The 20431-nt window shown below is 42.4% G+C and overlaps 2 protein-coding genes across 2 annotated transcripts in view; both read left to right on the forward strand.

The window, feature by feature from the left end:
• UBXN6 (UBX domain protein 6) overlaps nt 1-20431 on the forward strand; it is a 47937-nt gene that overhangs the window by 7065 nt on the left and 20441 nt on the right. The window contains exons 2-3 of the mRNA XM_073686300.1: nt 10036-10190; nt 10529-10578. Of these exons, the coding sequence (XP_073542401.1) occupies nt 10036-10190; nt 10529-10578 (205 nt within the window). The remainder of the gene's footprint in view (nt 1-10035; nt 10191-10528; nt 10579-20431) is intronic.
• On the forward strand, nt 16695-19118 carry LOC141274396 (uncharacterized). The gene is made up of 2 exons (XM_073686299.1): nt 16695-17177; nt 17389-19118. Exons 1-2 carry the CDS (start codon nt 16976-16978, stop codon nt 18618-18620), a joined length of 1434 nt encoding a protein of 477 aa, XP_073542400.1. The 5' UTR covers nt 16695-16975; the 3' UTR covers nt 18621-19118.

Consider the following 20431-nt stretch of genomic DNA (forward strand, 5'->3'; position numbering starts at 1 on the left):
GAGAAATAACCCAATCTTCCAGTTTTGAAAAGAGAAATCCTCGCGCAGCAGCATCCAAGATGGGCCTTCTACTGGAGGGATTTCGAGCGCTTCCCAGGCTTTGTTGAGGTCATCAGGAGTGCTGTTAGTAAGACTGAAGAGAAACAACTTGCCTGTAGTTGAGCTTGTTTGCACGTAGGACATCTTAATAATGGCTTGATCTTCTTCCTCTCAACTAGAGTAGATGGCAAAATGTGTTGGTTTATCTGGATGAGAGCGAGCACTTCAGACCTGATTCCTGACAGCTCTTGCATTAAAAGTTTTATGGCTTGTGCAAATGTTCTAGAAATAGGTGCAGAACCTGATATGTGTGATTCTCTTTGTGTCACCATTGCTGAAATTGGATTCTTCATTTAGAGCAGAGTAAAAGGAAGAAGCAAAAGTTATCTTAGAACTTGCTTGGGAAGTGGACAGGTTTTTTTTTTTGTTTTTTTTTTTAAATCTGTCCAGTTCACCCTTTTGCATGTGAGGGGCTGAGGATTCTGTAGTGTATTTGACGCGCTCTTTATATGATTTAACCAATGCTGATGTATAGTGTGTTACAACAGCCAAGTCACAACTTGTTCATAGGTTATTTATGCCATCATATTGTTGAAGGGTGGAAAGAAGAGTTCAGGAGAATATTGTATAAACTGGCTGGATCAGAGATGTAAATGCATAGGTGTTGTAATATTGGAAGGCCACTGGGTGGCAGCAAAGTCTTAGAAAAGGTGGATGTTTGAGCACCATTTCTCAAAAATGGGAGAAATATATAGTGCAAAAATTGGGCCAGTGAACCTTATTATATACAGAGAGAAAGAGATGGGGGAGAAAAAGAAAGCTTTTTCAAGCTGTGTACTACAGCGAGCATGGCCAAGATAAGGTATTTTTGTGCTCTGGGCAGATGAAGCCAATGCCCCCCCCCCACCACCAACAATGAACCCTCAGCCCCCAAGCAAAGGAATGGGTCAGCGACTAGTGTAACAGAACCCCTAACACACTCCCCCCTCTCCGATGGGTCAGGTAACAATCTATAATGACCACTTCCACTAGAATTGTTACTTTTGCTGGTATTTTTTGGTAAAAAAGTGGTGTACTTTAGGGGTGAGGTTCAACAGGCAGTGCAATTTCAAAGTTAGATATAGAATCATTCATTGTTTGTGGACCGTTTATACAATACAAGGGACAAATAGTGATATTCATCCCTGACGTCCTATGTTTTAAATATCCTAGTAGAAACTAAACAGACCTTATGATAGATAAAGGGATACGTCTGATGGTTTTTACGTCCGTCATGTAACAAAAATACAGTTTGCAACCAAACGGATGATGGTTCTGGTGCCATATTATTGTACGGATAGTGGTTCTGGTGACATAATCATGTAGTGATGGTTGTTTTAGTGCTGTATTCATGTACTACTGATGACTCTGGTGATGTATTCATGTAGTGATGAAGGTTATGGTGCTGTATTCATCACCAGAACAATCATCAGTACATGAATATGAAACCAAATAGATCATAAAAACATAACTATAACACCAGAGCCATCAGTAATACATAAATACGGCACCAGAGCCATCATCAGTAAATGGATAACTAGAATCACCATCAGTACATGAATGCGTCACCAGAACCATAATCAGTACATGAATACAGTACGGACCAAAAGTTTGGACACACCTTCTCATTTAAAGATTTTTCTGTATTTTCATGACTATGAAAATTGTACATTCACACTGAAGGCATCAAAACTATGAATTAACACATGTGGAATTATATACTTAACAAAAAAGTGTGAAACAACTGAAAATATGTCTTATATTCTAGGTTCTTCAAAGTAGCCACCTTTTGCTTTGATGACTGCTTTGCACACTCTTGGCATTCTCTTGATGAGCTTCAAGAGGTAGTCACTGGAAATGGTCTTCCAACAATCTTGAAGGAGTTCCCAGAGATGCTTAGCACTTGTTGGCCCTTTTGCATTCACTCTGCGGTCCAGCTCACCCCAAACCATCTCGATTGGGTTCAGGTCTGGTGACTGGAGGCCAGGTCATCTGGCGTAGCTCCCCATCACTCTCCTTCTTGGTCAAATAGCCCTTACACAGCCTGGAGGTGTGTTTGGGGTCATTGTCCTGTTGAAAAATAAATGATGGTCCAACTAAACGCAAACCGGATGGGATAGCATGCTGCTGCAAGATGCTGTGGTAGCCATGCTGGTTCAGTATGCCTTCAATTTTGAGTAAATCCCCAACAGTGTCACCAGCAAAGCCCCCCCACACCATCACACCTCCTCCTCCATGCTTCACGGTGGGAACCAGGCATGTAGAGTCCATCCGTTCACCTTTTCTGCGTCACACAAAGACAAGGTGGTTGGGAACCAAAGATCTCAAATTTGGACTCATCAGACCAAAGCACAGATTTCCACTGGTCTAATGTCCATTCCTTGTGTTCTTTAGCCCAAACAAGTCTCTTCTGCTTGTTGCCTGTCCTTAGCAGTGGTTTCCTAGCAGCTATTTTACCATGAAGGCCTGCTGCACAAAGTCTCCTCTTAACAGTTGTTGAAGAGATGTGTCTGCTGCTAGAACTCTGTGTGGCATTGACCTGGTCTCTAATCTGAGCTGCTGTTAACCTGCGATTTCTGAGGCTGGTAACTCGGATAAACTTATCCTCAGAAGCAAAGGTGACTCTTGGTCTTCCTTTCCAGGGGCGGTCCTCATGTGAGCCAGTTTCTTTGTAGCGCTTGATGGTTTTTGCAACTGCACTTGGGGACACTTTCAAAGTTTTCCCAATTTTTCAGACTGACTGACCTTAATTTCTTAAAGTAATGATGGCCACTCGTTTTTCTTTACTTAGCTGCTTTTTTCTTGCCATAATACAAATTCTAACAGTCTATTCAGTAGGACTATCAGCTGTGTATCCACCAGACTTCTGCACAACACAACTGATGGTCCCAACCCCATTTATAAGGCAAGAAATCCCACTTATTAAACCTGACAGGGCACACCTGTGAAGTGAAAACCATTGAAATGTGAAAATACATGTATTGCATGATCCCAGTGTGTCCTTAACAGTGGTAAGGAAATGTTGAGAGTTGTTGTTATCAGTTATCAGACTGTGGACCATACAGGAACCACAGCACTGATGAGGCCTTACTGACAAAGTCAGTATCAACAAGTAAACATTTACATCCAGGTACATTGTCTCTGATTGGAGTTGTTCTTTCTTTTCGTCTCCATCTTGTCCAGACTCCATGGTGACTTTTCACATCCATATCTCGTCTATGCAGACTCCCTTCTTCTGCAGCACATCCCAACACTATGCCCGTAAAAAGAGTGTTATTAAAATGCCCTCTGCATAAAAATATTTGTCCATGCTATGCCTAAATAATGAGCTATAACCACCACACTGTCCACCCTTATGAACCACTGCCTATACCATGGTTGTCCCCTCTCCACTGTTTTGTTCACTCTCTATATCGCCACACTGTCCCACCGCTATGCTAATTTCTCTCCATACTGTTCCCCCCTATTTAACGCTGCTGCCTCTCCATATCAATTCTGTGCCCTCTCTTCACAATATGCCGTTATACTGCCCATTACACTGCCCTTTCCAGAATGTGCCCCTCCTCACAGTCCCCTCACACAGTATGATGGTCACTACAGCCACTCATCCAGTAGGATATCTACAACAGCCCCCAATATATACGATGATGTCAACCACAGCCCCCCATTACATAGTGTTGTCACCACCACCGCCCCCTATATAGCATGATGACCCCCCAAGTCACCGATACAGTGTAATGGCCCCCACAGCTCCTTATATACAGTGTAATGTCTCCCACAGCACCCACACAGTATGGCATTCACCACAGCCCCCCCAATATACAGTATGATGTCTTCCACAGCCACCTAATACAGAATAATGTCGCCCACAGCACCCTATACAGATTGGTCACAACAGCTCCCAATATAGTATGGTCACCACAGACCCCAGTATGTACCCTACAGCCCCCCTATAAAGTATGGTCATCACAGCCCACTTTTCAGTATGAAGTCTCAACAGTCAGCCCTTCTTTTGATGGCCCACATTCAGTGGTAATACAATATGAAAAAAAAAAAAGCTTATACTTGCCTAATCCAGGCTCCCCGTCCAGAGCGTCCATCTCCTCTATCATGTACAGCAGTGGGCGCTGGATGGCGCGATGGTGTCACTACATTGCGCCATCTGACGTCTCCTGCGTGCTCTGTCTCCCGACAGGGCACGAGCCGTTTTTTCTGGGGTTCCCAGCGGAACAGGGGGCTGATTACAGTGCTTCTTCTCCTGTCCCGGGTGGCGCTCACAGACGCAAATGCAATGTGAGTTCGGGGAGGTAACACCTGCTGGGGCGAAGGCAGCGAGAGGGGTGAGCTGTGTCAGTAATTTACACTGCTCCCCTATGTGTGTCCGCTTGTCTCATACAATCCCATGAGCTTTCCTGGAGAACACACACGCTCCCTAACTACAGGGGCCTTATCAATTGGTGTCCTGACCTCTGACTAGCTAAGTATCAAGTTTCTTTTTGCTCAAAAAACTATTGACTTACATCATCACTCCTGATAAACCTAAAAGGGGAAACGCATCGAGTTTCAAATATATATGGCAATGAGCACTTTATTTATGACTATGAACTTTATAATCTAGTTCAAACTCTATATACATATGAAATAGTTCTATTTAGAATTGGAAGTTCTAATTATGGGTGGCATTGAGCATTAAATATTGAGCACATCACTTAGGGCTATGAACTTTATAATCCAGCTCATATGGTCTGAACACTATATACACATGATAGAGTCCCATACATAATAGGTAACTCATATGGTGACTTTTTGCCTATATTAGAATGAGAATATATATTTTCTAGCTAGTGTCTACAAGTCTTTCTAGTATGAATTTTACAAAGGGTCTATACTGGATTTGTGGTATGCTTTAGAGTTATCTGGACAAGGTGATAAATGATTGAAAGGACAATTAAATATATATAGTCTGATAGAGAAACATTTTTTTCTCATACTGAGCGTTAATATGTACCTTGTACTTTTCCTTCTCCCCTCTCCTTTTTCAATAGGGCCGAACAGGGAAAGTAGGGAGAGCCACTGTTGAGTGGAGGCACCATTGCGCAGGAATAGGGTGCCGACTAGTGTTGAGCCACCCCCATAGTGTTCGGATTCGGTTCGTTGAACACCGGGATGTTCTTGGAACTGTTCGTCGAACATCGTTAAAACCAATGGCAGGCAAACAAAAACACATAGAAACACATAGAAAACACCTTCAAAGGTGTCCAAAAGCTGACAAACTGCTCAGAAGACACTCTCTTTAAAAAAGCCGGCCGGCAATTCAGCAGCGGCATACACCGGTACCCGACAATGTAGAACAGAAAGAACAGAGCATCACACATAGATTAGATAGATAGAAACATGTCAGTCACATATATAAGAAGTACAGTGACAGTGTTGCTTACTGTACTTGTCATTTAGTGTTAAAGGATTTATTAAAAAAAATATTAGTGTTTTCATGCACCGTCTCTTTAAAAAAGCCGGCCGGCAATTCAGCAGCGGTACCCGACAATTTATAACAGAAAGAATAGAGCATCACACATAGATTAGATAGATAGAAACATGTCAGTCACATATATAAGAAGTACAGTGACAGTGTTGCTTACTGTACTTCTCATTTAGTGTTAAAATAAAGGATTTATTAAAAAAAAAATTGGCGTGGGGTTCCCCGTAATTTTAGTCTCTAGCGGAGGTTAAGCAGCCGGCTGGGGCAAATGTTTGAAGCCTGGGAAGGGGGTAATACCCACGGAGCTTCCCAGGCTACTAATATCAGCCCCCAGCTGAATACGTGGGGTCCCCCCTATTTTAATAGCTAGCAAAGGCTAGGCAGACAGCTGAGGGCTGATATTAATAGCCCAGGAAGGGTGCCATGAATATTGGCCCCCTCCCAGGCTAGAAACACCAGCCGTCAGCCGCCCCAGAAATGGCGCATCCATAGGATGCGCCAATTCTGGCACTTAGCCTCGCTCTTCCCACTGCCCTGTAGCGGTGGCTGTGGGGTAATAGGGTTGGGGTTGATGTCAGCTTATAATGCCAGCTGACATGAAGCCCAGGTTAGTAATGGAGAGGCGTCTATAAGACACCTCCATTACTAACCCCATAGTCAAAGTTAAAAAAAAAACACAAACACCCAGAATAAAGTCCCGTAATTTGAAAAAAAACACACAATTCTTTATTGTTCTAAATTAAACCATGCTTACCATCACGCCCATTCCAGCTGAAGCCATCGATCTCCTGCAATAAAAGGAAAATAATAAAGCAACATCATCCTTACCTTTCCATGGTTCCCACGACAGCTTCAGCTCTGCTACATTCACATGACAGGCTGGACCGCAACAGAACGCTGCCATCCAGCTTGCCATGCCGCAGAGACTGAGAAGCGCAGGCATGCTTGCGCTCTGCAGTGTCTGGCTGTGACTGCATACAGATGAGCAGAGTTCATGTCCAATGAACTCGGCTCACCTCATGCACGTCACTGACAGAGTGGGAAAATTCTCAGCGCTTGAGCAGGAGAATTCTCCCACGCTGGGATGGCATTGAGATGACAGGCTGGATCGCAGCTGAGCGCTGCCATCCAGCTTGTCATCCTTCAGAGACACTGCAGAGCGCAAGCATGCCTGCGCTCTGCAGTGTCTATGAAGGATGGCATGCTGGATGGCAGCGCTCAGCTGCGATCCAGCCTGTCATCTCAATGCCATCCCAGCGTGGGAGAATTCTCCTGCTCAAGCGCTGAGAATTTTCCCACGCTTCATTGGACATGAGCTCACCTCATGCACGTCACTGACAGCGTGGGAAAATTCTCCTGCACTCACCGCATGCGCAAGAGAATTTTCCCACTCTGTCAGTGACATGCATGAGGTGAGCTGAGTTCATTGGACATGAACTCTGCTCATCTGTATGCCTTCACAGCCAGACACTGCAGAGCGCAAGCATGCCTGCGCTTCTCAGTCTCTGCGGCATGGCAAGCTGGATGGCAGCGTTCTGCTGCGATCCAGCCTGTCATGTGAATGTAGCAGAGCTGAAGCTGTCGTGGGAACCATGGAAAGGTAAGGATGACGTTGGTTTATTATTTTCCTTTTATTGCAGGAGATCGTTGGCTTCAGCTGGAATGGGCGTGGTGGTAAGTATGGTTTAATTTAGAACAATAAAGAATTGTCTTTATTTCAATTAAAGGACTTTATTCTGGGTGTTTGTGTTTTTTTTAACTTTGACTATGGGGTTAGTAATGGGGGTGTCTTATAGACGCCTCTCCATTACTAACCTGGGCTTGATGTCAGGTGGCATTATAAGCTGACATCAACCCCAGCCCTATTACCCCACTGCCACCGCTACAGGTCAGTGGGAAGAGCGAGGCTAAGTGCCAGAATTGGCGCATCCTATGGATGCGCCATTTCTGGGGCGGCTGACGGCTGGTGTTTCTAGCCTGGGAGGGGGCCAATATTCATGGCACCCTTCCTGGGCTATTAATATCAGCCCCCAGCTGTCTGCCTACTCTTTGCTAGCTATTAAAATAGGGGGGACCCCACGTAATTTTTTGGGGGGTCCCCCATTTTAATAGCTAGTAAAGGCTAGGTATTCAGCTGGGGGCTGATATTAGTAGCCTAGGAAGCTCCGTGGTATTACCCCCTTCCCAGGTTTCAAACATCTGCCCCAGCCGTCTGCTTAACCTCCGCTAGAGACTAAAATTACGGGGAACCCCACGCCAATTTTTTTTTTTTAATAAATCCTTTATTTTAACACTAAATGACAAGTACAGTAATCAACACTATCACTGTACTTCTTATATATGTGACTGACATGTTTCTATCTATCTAATCTATGTGTGAAGCTCTATTCTTTCTGTTATAAATTGTCGGGTACCGATGCTGAATTGCCGGCCGGCTTTTTTAAAGAGACGGTGCATGAAAACACTAATATTTTTTTTAAGAAATCCTTTAACACTAAATGACAAGTACAGTAACCAACACTGTCACTGTACTTCTTATACATGTGACTGACATGTTTCTATCTATCTAATCTATGTGTGATGCTCTGTTCTTTCTGTTCTACATTGTCGGGTACCGGTGTATGCTGCTGCTGAATTGCCGGCTTTTCATGTTTCACTGTGAGCACTGTTCCCATCGATTTGGGCAACCACTGTAATGCCACAACCACCATGGCTGTGGCATTACAGTGAGTGGCAGGCAATCCCTGCATGATTGGTGCTCTAAATAGCGCCAGACATGCAGGACACGCTTTTGGTGCACGAACAGTTATCGAACATAACCTCGAACAGCCGAATTTTTTGCAAATCGTTCGCGTTCGTCGAACGACTTGAACACGGCCCAAAACAGCTCGAATTTGAGATTGGCGAACAGTTCTAGTCGAACACCGCTCATCTCTAGTGCCGACCTCCACTAGTCAGGAAGGAGAAAGATTGAGTGGCTGAATAGGGAGATGAAAAGGACCCCTATATGTTTTTAATTGATGTTTGCTCTGCATGGTTATATGTATCTTAAAGACATTATGTAGAAGTTACGTTTTAATTTTTTTGATATAAGTAAACTATTCTACTGTGAACGTGATTTGAGAAGTACTTGATCATCCCATGAGCTGTGTCTCTTTTACATCCTTAAAAAGGTTATTGAGATTTTCATGCACATCCTTTAAAAAGCCCTCCCATGAAGTATCTGCCGCTGCTTTCTCCGGAATCCAACTCCGCTCTACTTTTCTTCTCCATGACGTCCCCCGATCTTCAGACTGTCCAGGTCACACTGCGCTCTGCGTAGCCCAGAAGTGGCCTTTACAATGTAAGACTATGAAATGTCAGAACAATGCTCCATAGACTGACATTGTAAGAGAGACTTCTGGCTCACGCATAAAGTGATCCGGCTAGTCTGAGGATCGATGACGTCACTGAGAAGCGGAGCAGAACGGCAAGTAGAATAATACTCTCACACTACATTACACACACATATATACACATTTAATGAAAAAAAAACTTTATGGGAGGGATTAATCCTGTATATAATTCAACCTCAACATGGTAACAATGAAATGACCTTCATTGGCATAGCTGGACTACCAAGAGGACTGTCTAAGCATGACCGTGAAAACAAACCCCAATATATTTCATAGTTTTTTATGCTGATATATACAGTGCTGGCCAAAAGTATTGGCACCCCTGCAATTCTGTCAGATAATACTCAGTTTCTTCCTGAAAATGATTGCAATCACAAATTCTTTGGTTTTATTCTCTTCATTTGTCTTCAATGAAAAAAAACACAAAAAGAATTGTCCTAAAGCCAAATTGGATAGAATTCCACACCAAACCTAAAAAAGGGGGTGGACAAAAGTATTGGCACCCTTTGAAAAATCATGTGATGCTTCTCTAATTCGTGTAATTAACAGCACCTGTAACTTACCTGTGGCACCTAACAGGTGTTGGCAATAACTAAATCACACTTGCAGCCAGTTAACATGGATTAAAGTTGACTTAACCTCTGTCCTGTGTCCTTGTGTGTACCACATTGAGCATGGAGAAAAGAAAGAAGACCAAAGAACTGTCTGAGGACTGTCTGAGGACTTGAAAAACCAGGTGGCTACTTTGAAGACCCTAGAATATAAGACATATTTTCAGTTGTTTCACACTTTTTTGTTAAGTATATAATTCCACATGTGTTAATTCATTGTTCTGATGCCTTCAGTGTGCATGTACAATTTTCATAGTCATGAAAATACAGAAAAATCTTTAAATGAGAAGGTGAGTCCAAACTTTTGGTCTGTACTATGTATGTACAGTGGTGGCCAAAAGTATTGGCACCCCTGCAATTCTGTCAGTTAATACTCAGTTTCTTCCTGAAAATGATTGCAATCACAAATTCTTTGGTATTATTATCTTCATTTAATTTGCTTCCAAATTATAATTTTTTTATTTTTTTTTAGAAACACACCTGACAACACTGTTAAAGAGCGACCAGCACCAAGAAAGGCACCAACAGGGGAGGCTCAAATAGCCGCTGCTTCTGCGGCCATAGCAAGGCTCGACTCAAAGCAAGTAAAGGGCAAAACCCCTCTTCGGGACCCTGCTCATATTCCAGGTAAGTTTGTGCGCTTGGTTTGAGGAATGTCATGGATTGTGGTTCTACTTACAGGTCATTTCCACACTATTCTGCCTGTCCACATAGCAAGCATTTAAATCCCTAAATGTGCGCCTGTGCTCTCCTAGGGTACATCCTGTTCTACATGCAGATTGCTACAGTTGCTATATATATATTTTTTTTAAGAATTTGCATTATTTTAGATAGAGAGAGAGAGAGAGAGATATATATATATATATATATATATATATATATATATATATATATATATATATATATTTTACACTACAACTACTTCTATAAAATAGTTGTTCCTTTTTATTTTGTGTTTTCCATAGTAAAAGATGAAGAACTTAAAGAAGAAATGAAGGTCACACCAGAAAACAAGGTAAGGGACATTTGCTTAAAGGGAACCTGTCACATGAAAAGTCGCTGTTAATCTGCAGGTTATGTGCATAATACCTACGCAACGGGTGAATAAATCACATATTATCCCATACATGGGGAAAAGAGGGGAATTTTACCACATAGTTATATATGAACCTATAGAAGAAATGGTACACCCCAAAAATTGCAACTCCAGTGCTGAAGAATAGATTAAAAAGTGTATATTTTATTTAGAAACATTAAAAGACAAAATCACTACAAAACATAAAACAGATCAGTAGGTATGAGGTGAGAGATACATGAAGAAGACCACAGGAGGGCATGGAAGGTAAATAGGCAATGCAAAGAAATCCCTGGGCTGGTAAGTGTTTAAAGGACAGTGCTCATACTTTGAGCCCAAGGCTTGCATAGACTCATGGGCCTGTGCCAGTACCCTTCGCACGATTTAAATGTCAGTCCATAAGCAATGTGTATGTATGTATATATATATATATAAGTGCGCTCGTTACTAAACATGAGTTAAGCTTACCCATATATGTCCGCCTATGGCCACACCGTATGAGCACTTACCAGCCCAGGGATCTCTTTGCATTGCCCATTTACCTTCCAGTGTGTTCCAGTAGCATATCCTCTTCATATAAGGCAACATCTTCATTGCTATTGCCATAATTATATTCCACTATTTCCGGTCTTGCTCTTATAGCTGCCGCCAGTGGCCCTACTCCAAATTAGGAGGGCAGAGGTGATAAGGGGCTTCCCTGTCTAGTATCTCTGTGTACGTAAATCGTATGGACAGACTGCTGTTGGCTTGAATATTGTGTTCTTATAGTAAATTCTGCCTTAGGGAGCAGAGTCGCCTAATTATCCTGCAAGATGAGTTAAAGCTTCTGAGAAAACATTCTAGAACCTGATTAATTAGCTCAGTTTTTCCCTTGGACTTGGCGTTCACAAATTGCTGGAATAAAGGCGTGGTATTATTGAGCCCAAAAGGTGTCACTAGATAATATACATTACTAGTAATAAATAATGTCTTCCATTCATCTTCTTTTTTACCATATTGTAGTCACCCCTTGCCCCTTGTAAATGGTCAAAGAGTGCCAAGATTACTTGGTTTTTGACAGTCAATTTGTTAAGAACCCAATACTCTATACAGGGGTGCTGTGATTTGTCGTCCCCCCCCCCCCCCCCCCCCCCCCCCCCCACACACACACACACACAAAAAAAGATCTCCAGCAGTGGGAGACGACTTGAGCATAAACCCCATCCAATTTGTCTCTTCTATACCAAGACATTGGCTGCACCTCTGAAAAGTTTAAAAAATAGACTCTACTTCAATGTGTTGTGCCAGAAAGTCCATTCACCAATGTATTAATAGAGGCTTGGCCTGTTTTTTTACAGAATTTTTTTTCAGATGAAAATGGACAAAAAAATAGCAGACATTTGCATCATTAGCGGATGGTCCTAATCAGCAAGTGCATTTTTTTGTAGCCATGATACCCTCAAGAGAAGACGACTTAGACTTCTATAGAACTTAGAAATAGAATGCTAAGGGTGTATAAAACTGCCATCAGAGTACTTTGAGGAATCTGTGTTTTACACGAAAATTGTTATGTCCCAAAATGTTATTAACCTGCAGATATGGGGTTGATCTGCAGGTTAATAGCATTCTGAAGCCATGCAGCCACCGCACTGAAAGCCCAGCTGCTAAAAGGAGATGAGCTGTATTCCCCCCGGCAGCCTCCAGCTTTAAAGGGGTTGTCCACTACTTTAGATTACCGCCCCCAATGTATCCCTCGGGGCCCCTAAGACTTTTTGTAATTACCTTCCGTTGGAGATAATGCCTGTGAGAGACGCAATCACTGGCCGCTCACAGGCATCACGTGACCCCTTTTTCTTCCTGGTTCCACGGTGGATTCCAGGCTGTGGGTGGGGTTCCCTCTCCTCCTAAGTACTAAGTTATAACGCTCTTTTAGTATGCTCCTCATTAATTCATCATGGTGGTCAATGGACTGCATGTAGCTACAAAGTTCTTACTCACATGAGCTACTAAATTTAACATTTGCGAAGGGGTGACCTTGAAATCGAAAGACTAAGCAATCCTAAATTGAATCCATAAATTATGGAATCTTGAGGTAGAAGGTATAGTACCCATCATTTCAATCACCACTCCAGCACTTTTTTGTGTTGTGTGTGTGTGTGTGTTTTTTTTCCACCACTGGAGTGTTATCACTAATCCATGTTCCCTGCCCCTAGTAAAATATTTACCAGCTGCCATCTTCTACTCTTCCCAGTGTCGCTCTGGTCCTGTTTTGCCATCTTGTGACCGCAACTTCTGACTGACCAGAAGTCCGAGGTAACAGTCACAATCTCTCAGTGGAAGTCTATTAGATCCTCGTTCTGGCTCTCATAGACTTACATTGAGTAGCAACCTCCAGCTCACCCAGCAAACGCCGAAGCCATCCAGCAGGTCACAACCTGCAGAAGACGACTGGAGCGGCTCCGATAACAGCAGAAGGTGGTGACTAGCTACTATATTACTAGGTGCAGAGAACTTCCATTTGTGATACCACTCAGGGGGTGAAATAAAAAATAACAGCAAAGTGGTGCTTTAAAAAAAAAAAAGTGATCTGTCTGTGCATGTCAGAAGATTTAATCCGTTGGGGTCCGTGTACCTAGACCCTCATTGATCGCTAAAGCAATTTGGCAGAAGCGCACAGTTGAGCGCTGTTCCCATTCATTTCTTTAGATGCTCAGTTTTCCTTGGAGAGTGATACACATGGTGTACAGATACATAAATATTTCTAGATCATAGATAAGCCAAAAGTAAAGACAGAGCTCTTGGCTATGTCAGTTTTGATCTCGACTCCCAGTCACCCACCGATCAAAACTTCTGACCTGTCGTTATAAATAGTCAAAAGTTTTATTTTGTTTTTATATTTATTCTTTATCATAGTTATTCCTTAACTATCAGTTGGAAGGAATATATAGATTACGTTGTCCTAAAAACAGGTAGGTAATGTAGCGGTCCACACAGAACCTAATTAGCAGGTGATATAGGAGTCCTCAATGAGAGGGACAAAGGCAGTGACAAAGAATTACAGGCACAGTGCTGAAGCACAGAGTAACAAGAATTTAGAAGCAAACCCAGTATCAGAACCGGCAGGGCCAAACAATTGCTCTGTATTAAGACTAGAATAGGGAACAAAAGCAAGGGAATGGAGTCTCAGGAGGACCAGATCTGCCACTCTTTTCAGCATCTCTAGGACTGAAGAACTCTGTTATCTTTGTAGACTTTGAGAAGAGCGACATTGTGCATGCATGATGAAATGGTAGCTTAGGATGCCCAATTTGTTCAACAGTGAGGGCCCACAACGATCACATGTGTATCATCTATGTGTGGGATCTTGTTCCCTGGTGTCTGAATAGAGTGGTGGTTGAATGGTGCTCTGCTGTTTCCATAAATGTCATAGACTTTGACCCCAGCAACTCTATTGTGGTTGGAGAGGAGTAACGGACTATCGGAAAAATGACTGTAATAGGCTGTGATCTTTCCTTCTGATGTCACTTTAAACTTTACCCTTCCTTCCTTCCTTTACAGAACACACCACCTGGAATTTGCAATTATGCACTTAGATTCTGCTTTGTACTGGTCCAAAGCTAAAATTTGATTGCTGTTTCGGTCGATAGCTATCTCGGCCATCTTTTGCATACACAGGGAATGCTCGTTCAACCAAGGGCTGACAAATATCTTCACCGGTGGCTTATCTCTGGGAGAACAGAGTGATCAGCAAATTGGACATGCCCAATCATCTTCCCCGACCATCAATTGACTGGTGCCCCCATACACATTAGAGTGTCATCTGAACCCATCGATATCAGTGGTTTATTTATTTTACCTGGAGGAAACACACTTAAAACGGGGAGAACATTCAAACTCCTTGCAGATGTTGTCCTTGGTGGGGTTTTGAACCCAGGACCCCAGCGCTGCAAAGCAACAGTGCTAATCACTGATCCACCGATCTAATGCAGGGGTCTCAAACTCAGCCGGGTAAATGGGCTGCACATAGAAAAAATTTGAATATGAAGGGCCGCGTTCTTTGAAGGAGAAGTTTGTTTTCAGTGATGCCATTATTTTCTATATGACTTTTTGATCATCATCATCTTTTTTTTTTTTTTTTTACAGGTCTTCTTTTACTTACATTTTTACATAAAACAGCATTTTTAGTGGTCAAATATTATTCCATTATTTTTCACTTTGTTTTACGCTTTTTTTCACTTTTAAGCGGCCCTATACAGTAATATACACTGCTCAAAAAAATAAAGGGAACACTTAAACAACAGAATATAACTCCAATTAAATCAAACTTCTGTGAAATCAAACTGTCCACTTAGGAAGCAACACTGATTGATTAATCAATTTCACATGATGTTGTGCAAATGGAATAGACAATAGATGGAAATTATTGGCAATTATCAAGACACACTCAATAAAGGAGTGGTTCTGCAGGTGGGGACCATAGACCACATCTCAGTACCAATGCTTCTGGCTGATGTTTTGGTCACTTTTGAATGTTGGTTGTGCTTTCACACTTGTGGTAGCATGAGACGGACTCTATAACCCATAGAAGTTGCTCAGGTAGTGCAGCTCATCCAGGATGGCACATCAATACGAGCTGTGGCAAGGTTTGCTGTGTCTGTCAGCGTAGTGTCCAGAGGCTGGAGGTGCTACCAGGAGACAGACCAGTACACCAGGAGACGTGGAGGGGACCGTAGGAGGGCAACAACCCAGCAGCAGGACCGCTACCTCCGCCTTTGTGCAAGGAGGAACAGGAGGAGCACTGGCAGAGCCCTGCAAAATGACCTCCAGCAGGCCACAAATGTGCATGTGTCTGCACAAACGGTTAGAAACCAACTCCATGAGGATGGTATGATGGCCCGACGTCCACAGATGGGGGTTGTGCTCACAGCCCAACACCGTGCAGGACGCTTGGCATTTGCCACAGAACACCAGGATTGGCAAAGTCGCCACTGGCACCCTGTGCTCTTCACAGATGAAAGCAGGTTCACACTGAGCACATGTGACAGACGTGGCAGAGTCTGGAGACGCCGTGGAGAGCGATCTGCTGCCTGCAACATCCTTCAGCATGACCGGTTTGGCAGTGGGTCAGTAATGGTATGGGGTGGCATTTCTTTGGAGGGCCACACAGCCCTCCATGTGCTCGCCAGAGGTAGCCTGACTGCCATTAGGTACAGAGATGAGATCCTCAGACCCCTTGTGAGACCATATGCTGGTGCAGTTGGCCCTGGGTTCCTCCTAATGCAGGACAATGCCAGACCTCATGTGGCTGGAGTGTGTCAGCAGTTCCTGCAAGATGAAGGCATTGAAGCTATGGACTAGCCCGCCCGTTCCCCAGACCTGAATCCGATTGAGCACATCTGGGACATCATGTCTCGCTCCATCCACCAACGTCACGTTGCACCACAGACTGTCCAGGAGTTGGCGGATGCTTTAGTCCAGGTCTGGAAGGAGATCCCACAGGAGACCATCTGCAACCTCATCAGGAGCATGCCCAGTCATTGTAGGGAGGCCACACACAATACTGAGCCTCATTTTGACTTGTTTTACAGACATTACATCAAAAGTGGATCAGCCTGTAGTGTGTTTTTCCACTTTAATTTTTGGGGTGACTCCAAATCCAGGCCTCCATTGGTTAATAAATTTGATTTCCATGGATGATTTTTGTGTGATTTTGTTGTCAGCCAGGGTGGATAAAAATCAATGTTTTTTTTAAAAAAAATCAAAAAAATCGGATTTTTTTGATTTATAATCGGATTTTTTTCAATAAACTGCTTTTTGAGGAAAATATTTTACCATCCAAAGGTTCTTCCATCATGAGATAAAGCTGAGTTGTTTAACTCAGTAGAATAAAGGCTGTATATGTGTAACATTCACAATGCCATGCTCTTCCAGAGGTTTCTGTAGGATTAGTGGGCTGTTTCTCTCCTATATTATCACAGACGCTCGCTTTACTTGCGCAGTTCTCAAAACTGAATTTGACTCCGCAGAGGTCCCAGCCTCTTCTTCACGGCAAAAATGTTACAACATGAACAGAGTTGAGAAAGACCTTAATCCTATTGTTCTACAAACCTATGAATACAGAATCAACCCCTTCAGTGCCAAGTCCAAGAAGTTAGACAATATGTTTCTGATTGTTTGGAGTGGAATAGATCTGCACAACACAAGAAGAATGTGAATCTAAGTGTGAGGAGGAGGAAGGGCAAGCAGACAAGAAAATGAAAGTGAAACTTTGAGCACAATACTGCAGCATAGCCACAGACAGACAAGTCTGGATCTGTTTGTGTGTACGATCTGAGGTTTATTACATTCTTTCCTTATAATGGCAGCAGGCCGTAAAAGAGACCCAGTTTGGGAATATTTTAATGAAGCTCCTTCGCCTATCGGTAAGGCAGGCATGCGTGCAAAATGCAAACGATGCAACAAAGAGATGCAAGGCCTGGTGGCGCGAATGAGGCAACATCATGAGAAGTGCGGTGATGAAGATGACCAAAGAAACACTTCTGAACAGGCAGGATCTGTTGGTAAACATTTTTATTGAATCCTATTTCTAAAGACTGAACTGTCATGTGTGAGAAAAATTATATTTCTTATTATTACTGCATGTTACTGTCATTTGGTACAGTTATGAAGAAAAACAAATATTCCTTTTGGGGCAGGGGCAGTGATATGTTGTGTACAATAAGCAGAAATTGTATAAACAATAAAATAACAGCATTGACTTTTTTTGTTTAGGGGAATTCATGGATTCTGGAAACTATCCACCTCCAAGATCACCATCATTCTGTTCTACAGTTTCAGAGTTATCCATCCAGGATAGTGCTTCATTAGCAGCAGCATCATCATCAGACACCCACAGCCACATATCACCATCACCCAAAAGGAAGAAAAAAACTTTACTTCCTGGAACCACCATAGATAGGTTTGTGATAAGAACTAGCAGATTAGAAAAAGAGGTGATTGATGAAAAAATTGCCCAGTTTATTTATGCAACGAACTCTTCTTTCCGTCTGACTGAGAACCCACATTTCATTAATATGGTTCAGTCACTAAGACCAGGATACAGTCCACCCAGCAGAGCTGATGTTGCAGGGAAACTGCTGGATCAAGTGTATGACAGAGAAATGGAGCAATGTGCAACAGCTCTGGAGGGTAAAATTGTTAACCTAAGTATTGATGGGTGGAGTAATGTCCACAATGATCCTATTGTATGTGCTTGTATAACAACAGAAGAAGGTAAAGTCTTCCTTGCACAAACAACTGATACGTCAGGAAATGCACACACAGCAGAATACTTACAAGAAGTGGCAGTAAAAGCTATAACAACATGTGAACAAAAATTCAAATGTCTAGTACGCAGTTTGGTCACTGACAATGCTGCAAACGTATCCAAGATGAGAAGAAATTTAGAAGAGCAGGGAGGGAATACAAAGCTGCTAATAACATATGGTTGCAGTGCTCATTTGCTGCACCTCTTAGCCAAAGACTTAAGTGTTCCAGAAATAAAGGCTAATGTTGAAATTGCTAAATACTTCCGTAATAATCATTTTGCTGCAGCAGCTCTGAAAAGGATGGGTGGAACCAAGCTAACGCTCCCACAAGATGTTAGATGGAACTCTGTGGTGGACTGTTTTGAGCAGTATATCAAAAACTGGCCTATTCTGATGACACTTTGTGAAGAAAATCGAGATAAAATAGATGGCACTGTCACGGCCAAAATCCTCAACATTGGGCTTAAGAGAAATGTTGAACATATGCTGAGCTTCCTGAAACCCATCTCTCAAGCTTTAAACAAAATACAGAAAAATAGCTGTTTTATTGCAGATGCTGTTGAAATTTGGAAGGAACTGAGTGAACACTTAAAAACAGAACTACACATGGACAGAATTAAATTACAAGCAGTAAACAAACGAATGGGACAAGCACTGACTCCAGCTCATTTTTTGGCAAATATTGTCAATATCTAATATCAGGGTCAAAACCTAAGTGCTGAGGAAGAGGAGTTAGCTATGACATGGGTATCCAGCAATCATCCATCTTTAATGCCAACTATAATAAACTTCAGAGCTAAGGGGGAACCATTCAAGAAATATATGTTTGCTGAAGATATTTTAAGGAAGGTCACACCAGTAAACTGGTGGAAGTCACTTAAGCGCTTGGATTTAGAGACTGTTCAAGTAATGATTTCACTTTTAACAGCAGTAGCTTCTTCTGCAGGCGTTGAAAGAATATTCTCTTCCTTTGGACTCATTCATTCTAAATTGAGAAATCGGTTGGGACCCAATAAAGCAGGAAAGCTTGTTTTTCTTTTCCAGATTATGAATAGGAACAAAGAAGAAGATGATGATGAAGATGACGACGAGTGAGCTACAGAGGACAGCAGGGACAGTAGTATTTAAGTTTTTCATGTGTCGGCTGGGCTGACAGTCTAAGTTTCTTAAAATATATATATATATTTTGTTTAGCCAAATTAGTTAACAAACATGGATGTTTGTTTAAGCAAATAACTTGTGCTGTAATGTTGTTATTGTTTCAGTTGAATAAATCTATTTAAATTGTTATTAAGGTCACTATTATTTTTCTCCTTCCTAAGTACAACAGAACAGTGGTGTCCAAATATGAATGATTAACCCATTAAACTGGGGAGAATAAAGTAATATAAAAAGTGATTCTAAAAATCTTCATCTACTTGCATGTTAAAGTAGCAAGAACTAGTTTAGGTAGAAACTTTGATTTAAATCACTGATTTAAATCAGTTAGATTTAAATCAAATCCACCCTGTTGTCAGCACGTTCAACTTTGTACAGAACAAAGTATTCAATGAGTATATTTCATTCATTCAGATCTAGGATGTGTTATTTGAGTGTTCCCTTTATTTTTTTGAGCAGTGTAGTTTTACGATTAATCCCATACAGTAATTCAGGCTTACAATCCTGTAATATTGTCCCCGTCATGTAATAATGTCCCTTTCCTGTAGTAATGCCCCCATCATTGTCCCATCTTATAGTAATCTTCCAACCTGGTCCATCTTATAGAAATGTCCCCATCCTGGTCTCATCTTATAGTAATCGTCCCATCTTGGTCCATTTTATAGAAATTTACCCATCCTGGTCCCATCTTTTAGTAGTCTTCCCGTCCTGGTCTCATCTTTTAGTAGTCTTCCCGTCCTGGTCTCATCTTTTAGTAGTCTTCCCGTCCTGGTCTCATCTTTTAGTAGTCTTCCCGTCCTGGTCTCATCTTTTAGTAGTCTTCCCGTCCTGGTCTCATCTTTTAGTAGTCTTCCCGTCCTGGTCTCATCTTTTAGTAGTCTTCCCGTCCTGGTCTCATCTTTTAGTAATGTCCCACATTCTGTCGCTCTTTACACACAAAAAAAATTCTTCTCACTTGACTCCGCTCCCTCTGCGACCAGCATCCTTTTACTCCTCCACAGCCAGGGCGCTTAGCAATGACGTCATGTGCAGTTGTGCCGGGACGCTGATGTCAGCTGCTGAACTCTGATTGGTGGGTGGCTCATATTGTTATTGTGCTGTAGAGAGCTGGTGTCCTTGGATGCACATTCAGTTGAAAAGAAGTGTTGATTTGTTGGACGCGATTGTCTCAGGGGCCTGAGGGCCGCCCAACAGGGCCTCAGGGGCCGCATGCGGCCCTCGGAACATGTGTTGGAGACCCCTGGTCTAATGTGTATGGGGGGGCTTTACTTGGCATAACATTTTGATTGCTTCCTCATTAGGGTTAACCATATAGTGATTATATAAAACAATTATATAGTTCCTATAAC

This window comes from Phyllobates terribilis, unplaced genomic scaffold (assembly GCF_046119375.1).
Source record: "Phyllobates terribilis strain yellow unplaced genomic scaffold, ASM4611937v1 Scaffold_1__5_contigs__length_1240528914, whole genome shotgun sequence".
NCBI lineage: Eukaryota > Metazoa > Chordata > Amphibia > Anura > Dendrobatidae > Phyllobates > Phyllobates terribilis.

What these genes read in the sequence shown, in the direction of transcription:
- LOC141274396 (XM_073686299.1), top strand. Translation starts at nt 16,976, where the DNA reads ATGGCAGCAGGCCGTAAAAGAGACCCAGTTTGGGAATATTTTAATGAA. An exon ending in TGAACAGGCAGGATCTGTTG is followed by an intron (nt 17,178 to 17,388) that starts GTAAACATTTTT and finishes TTTTTTGTTTAG; the next exon opens with GGGAATTCATGGATTCTGGA.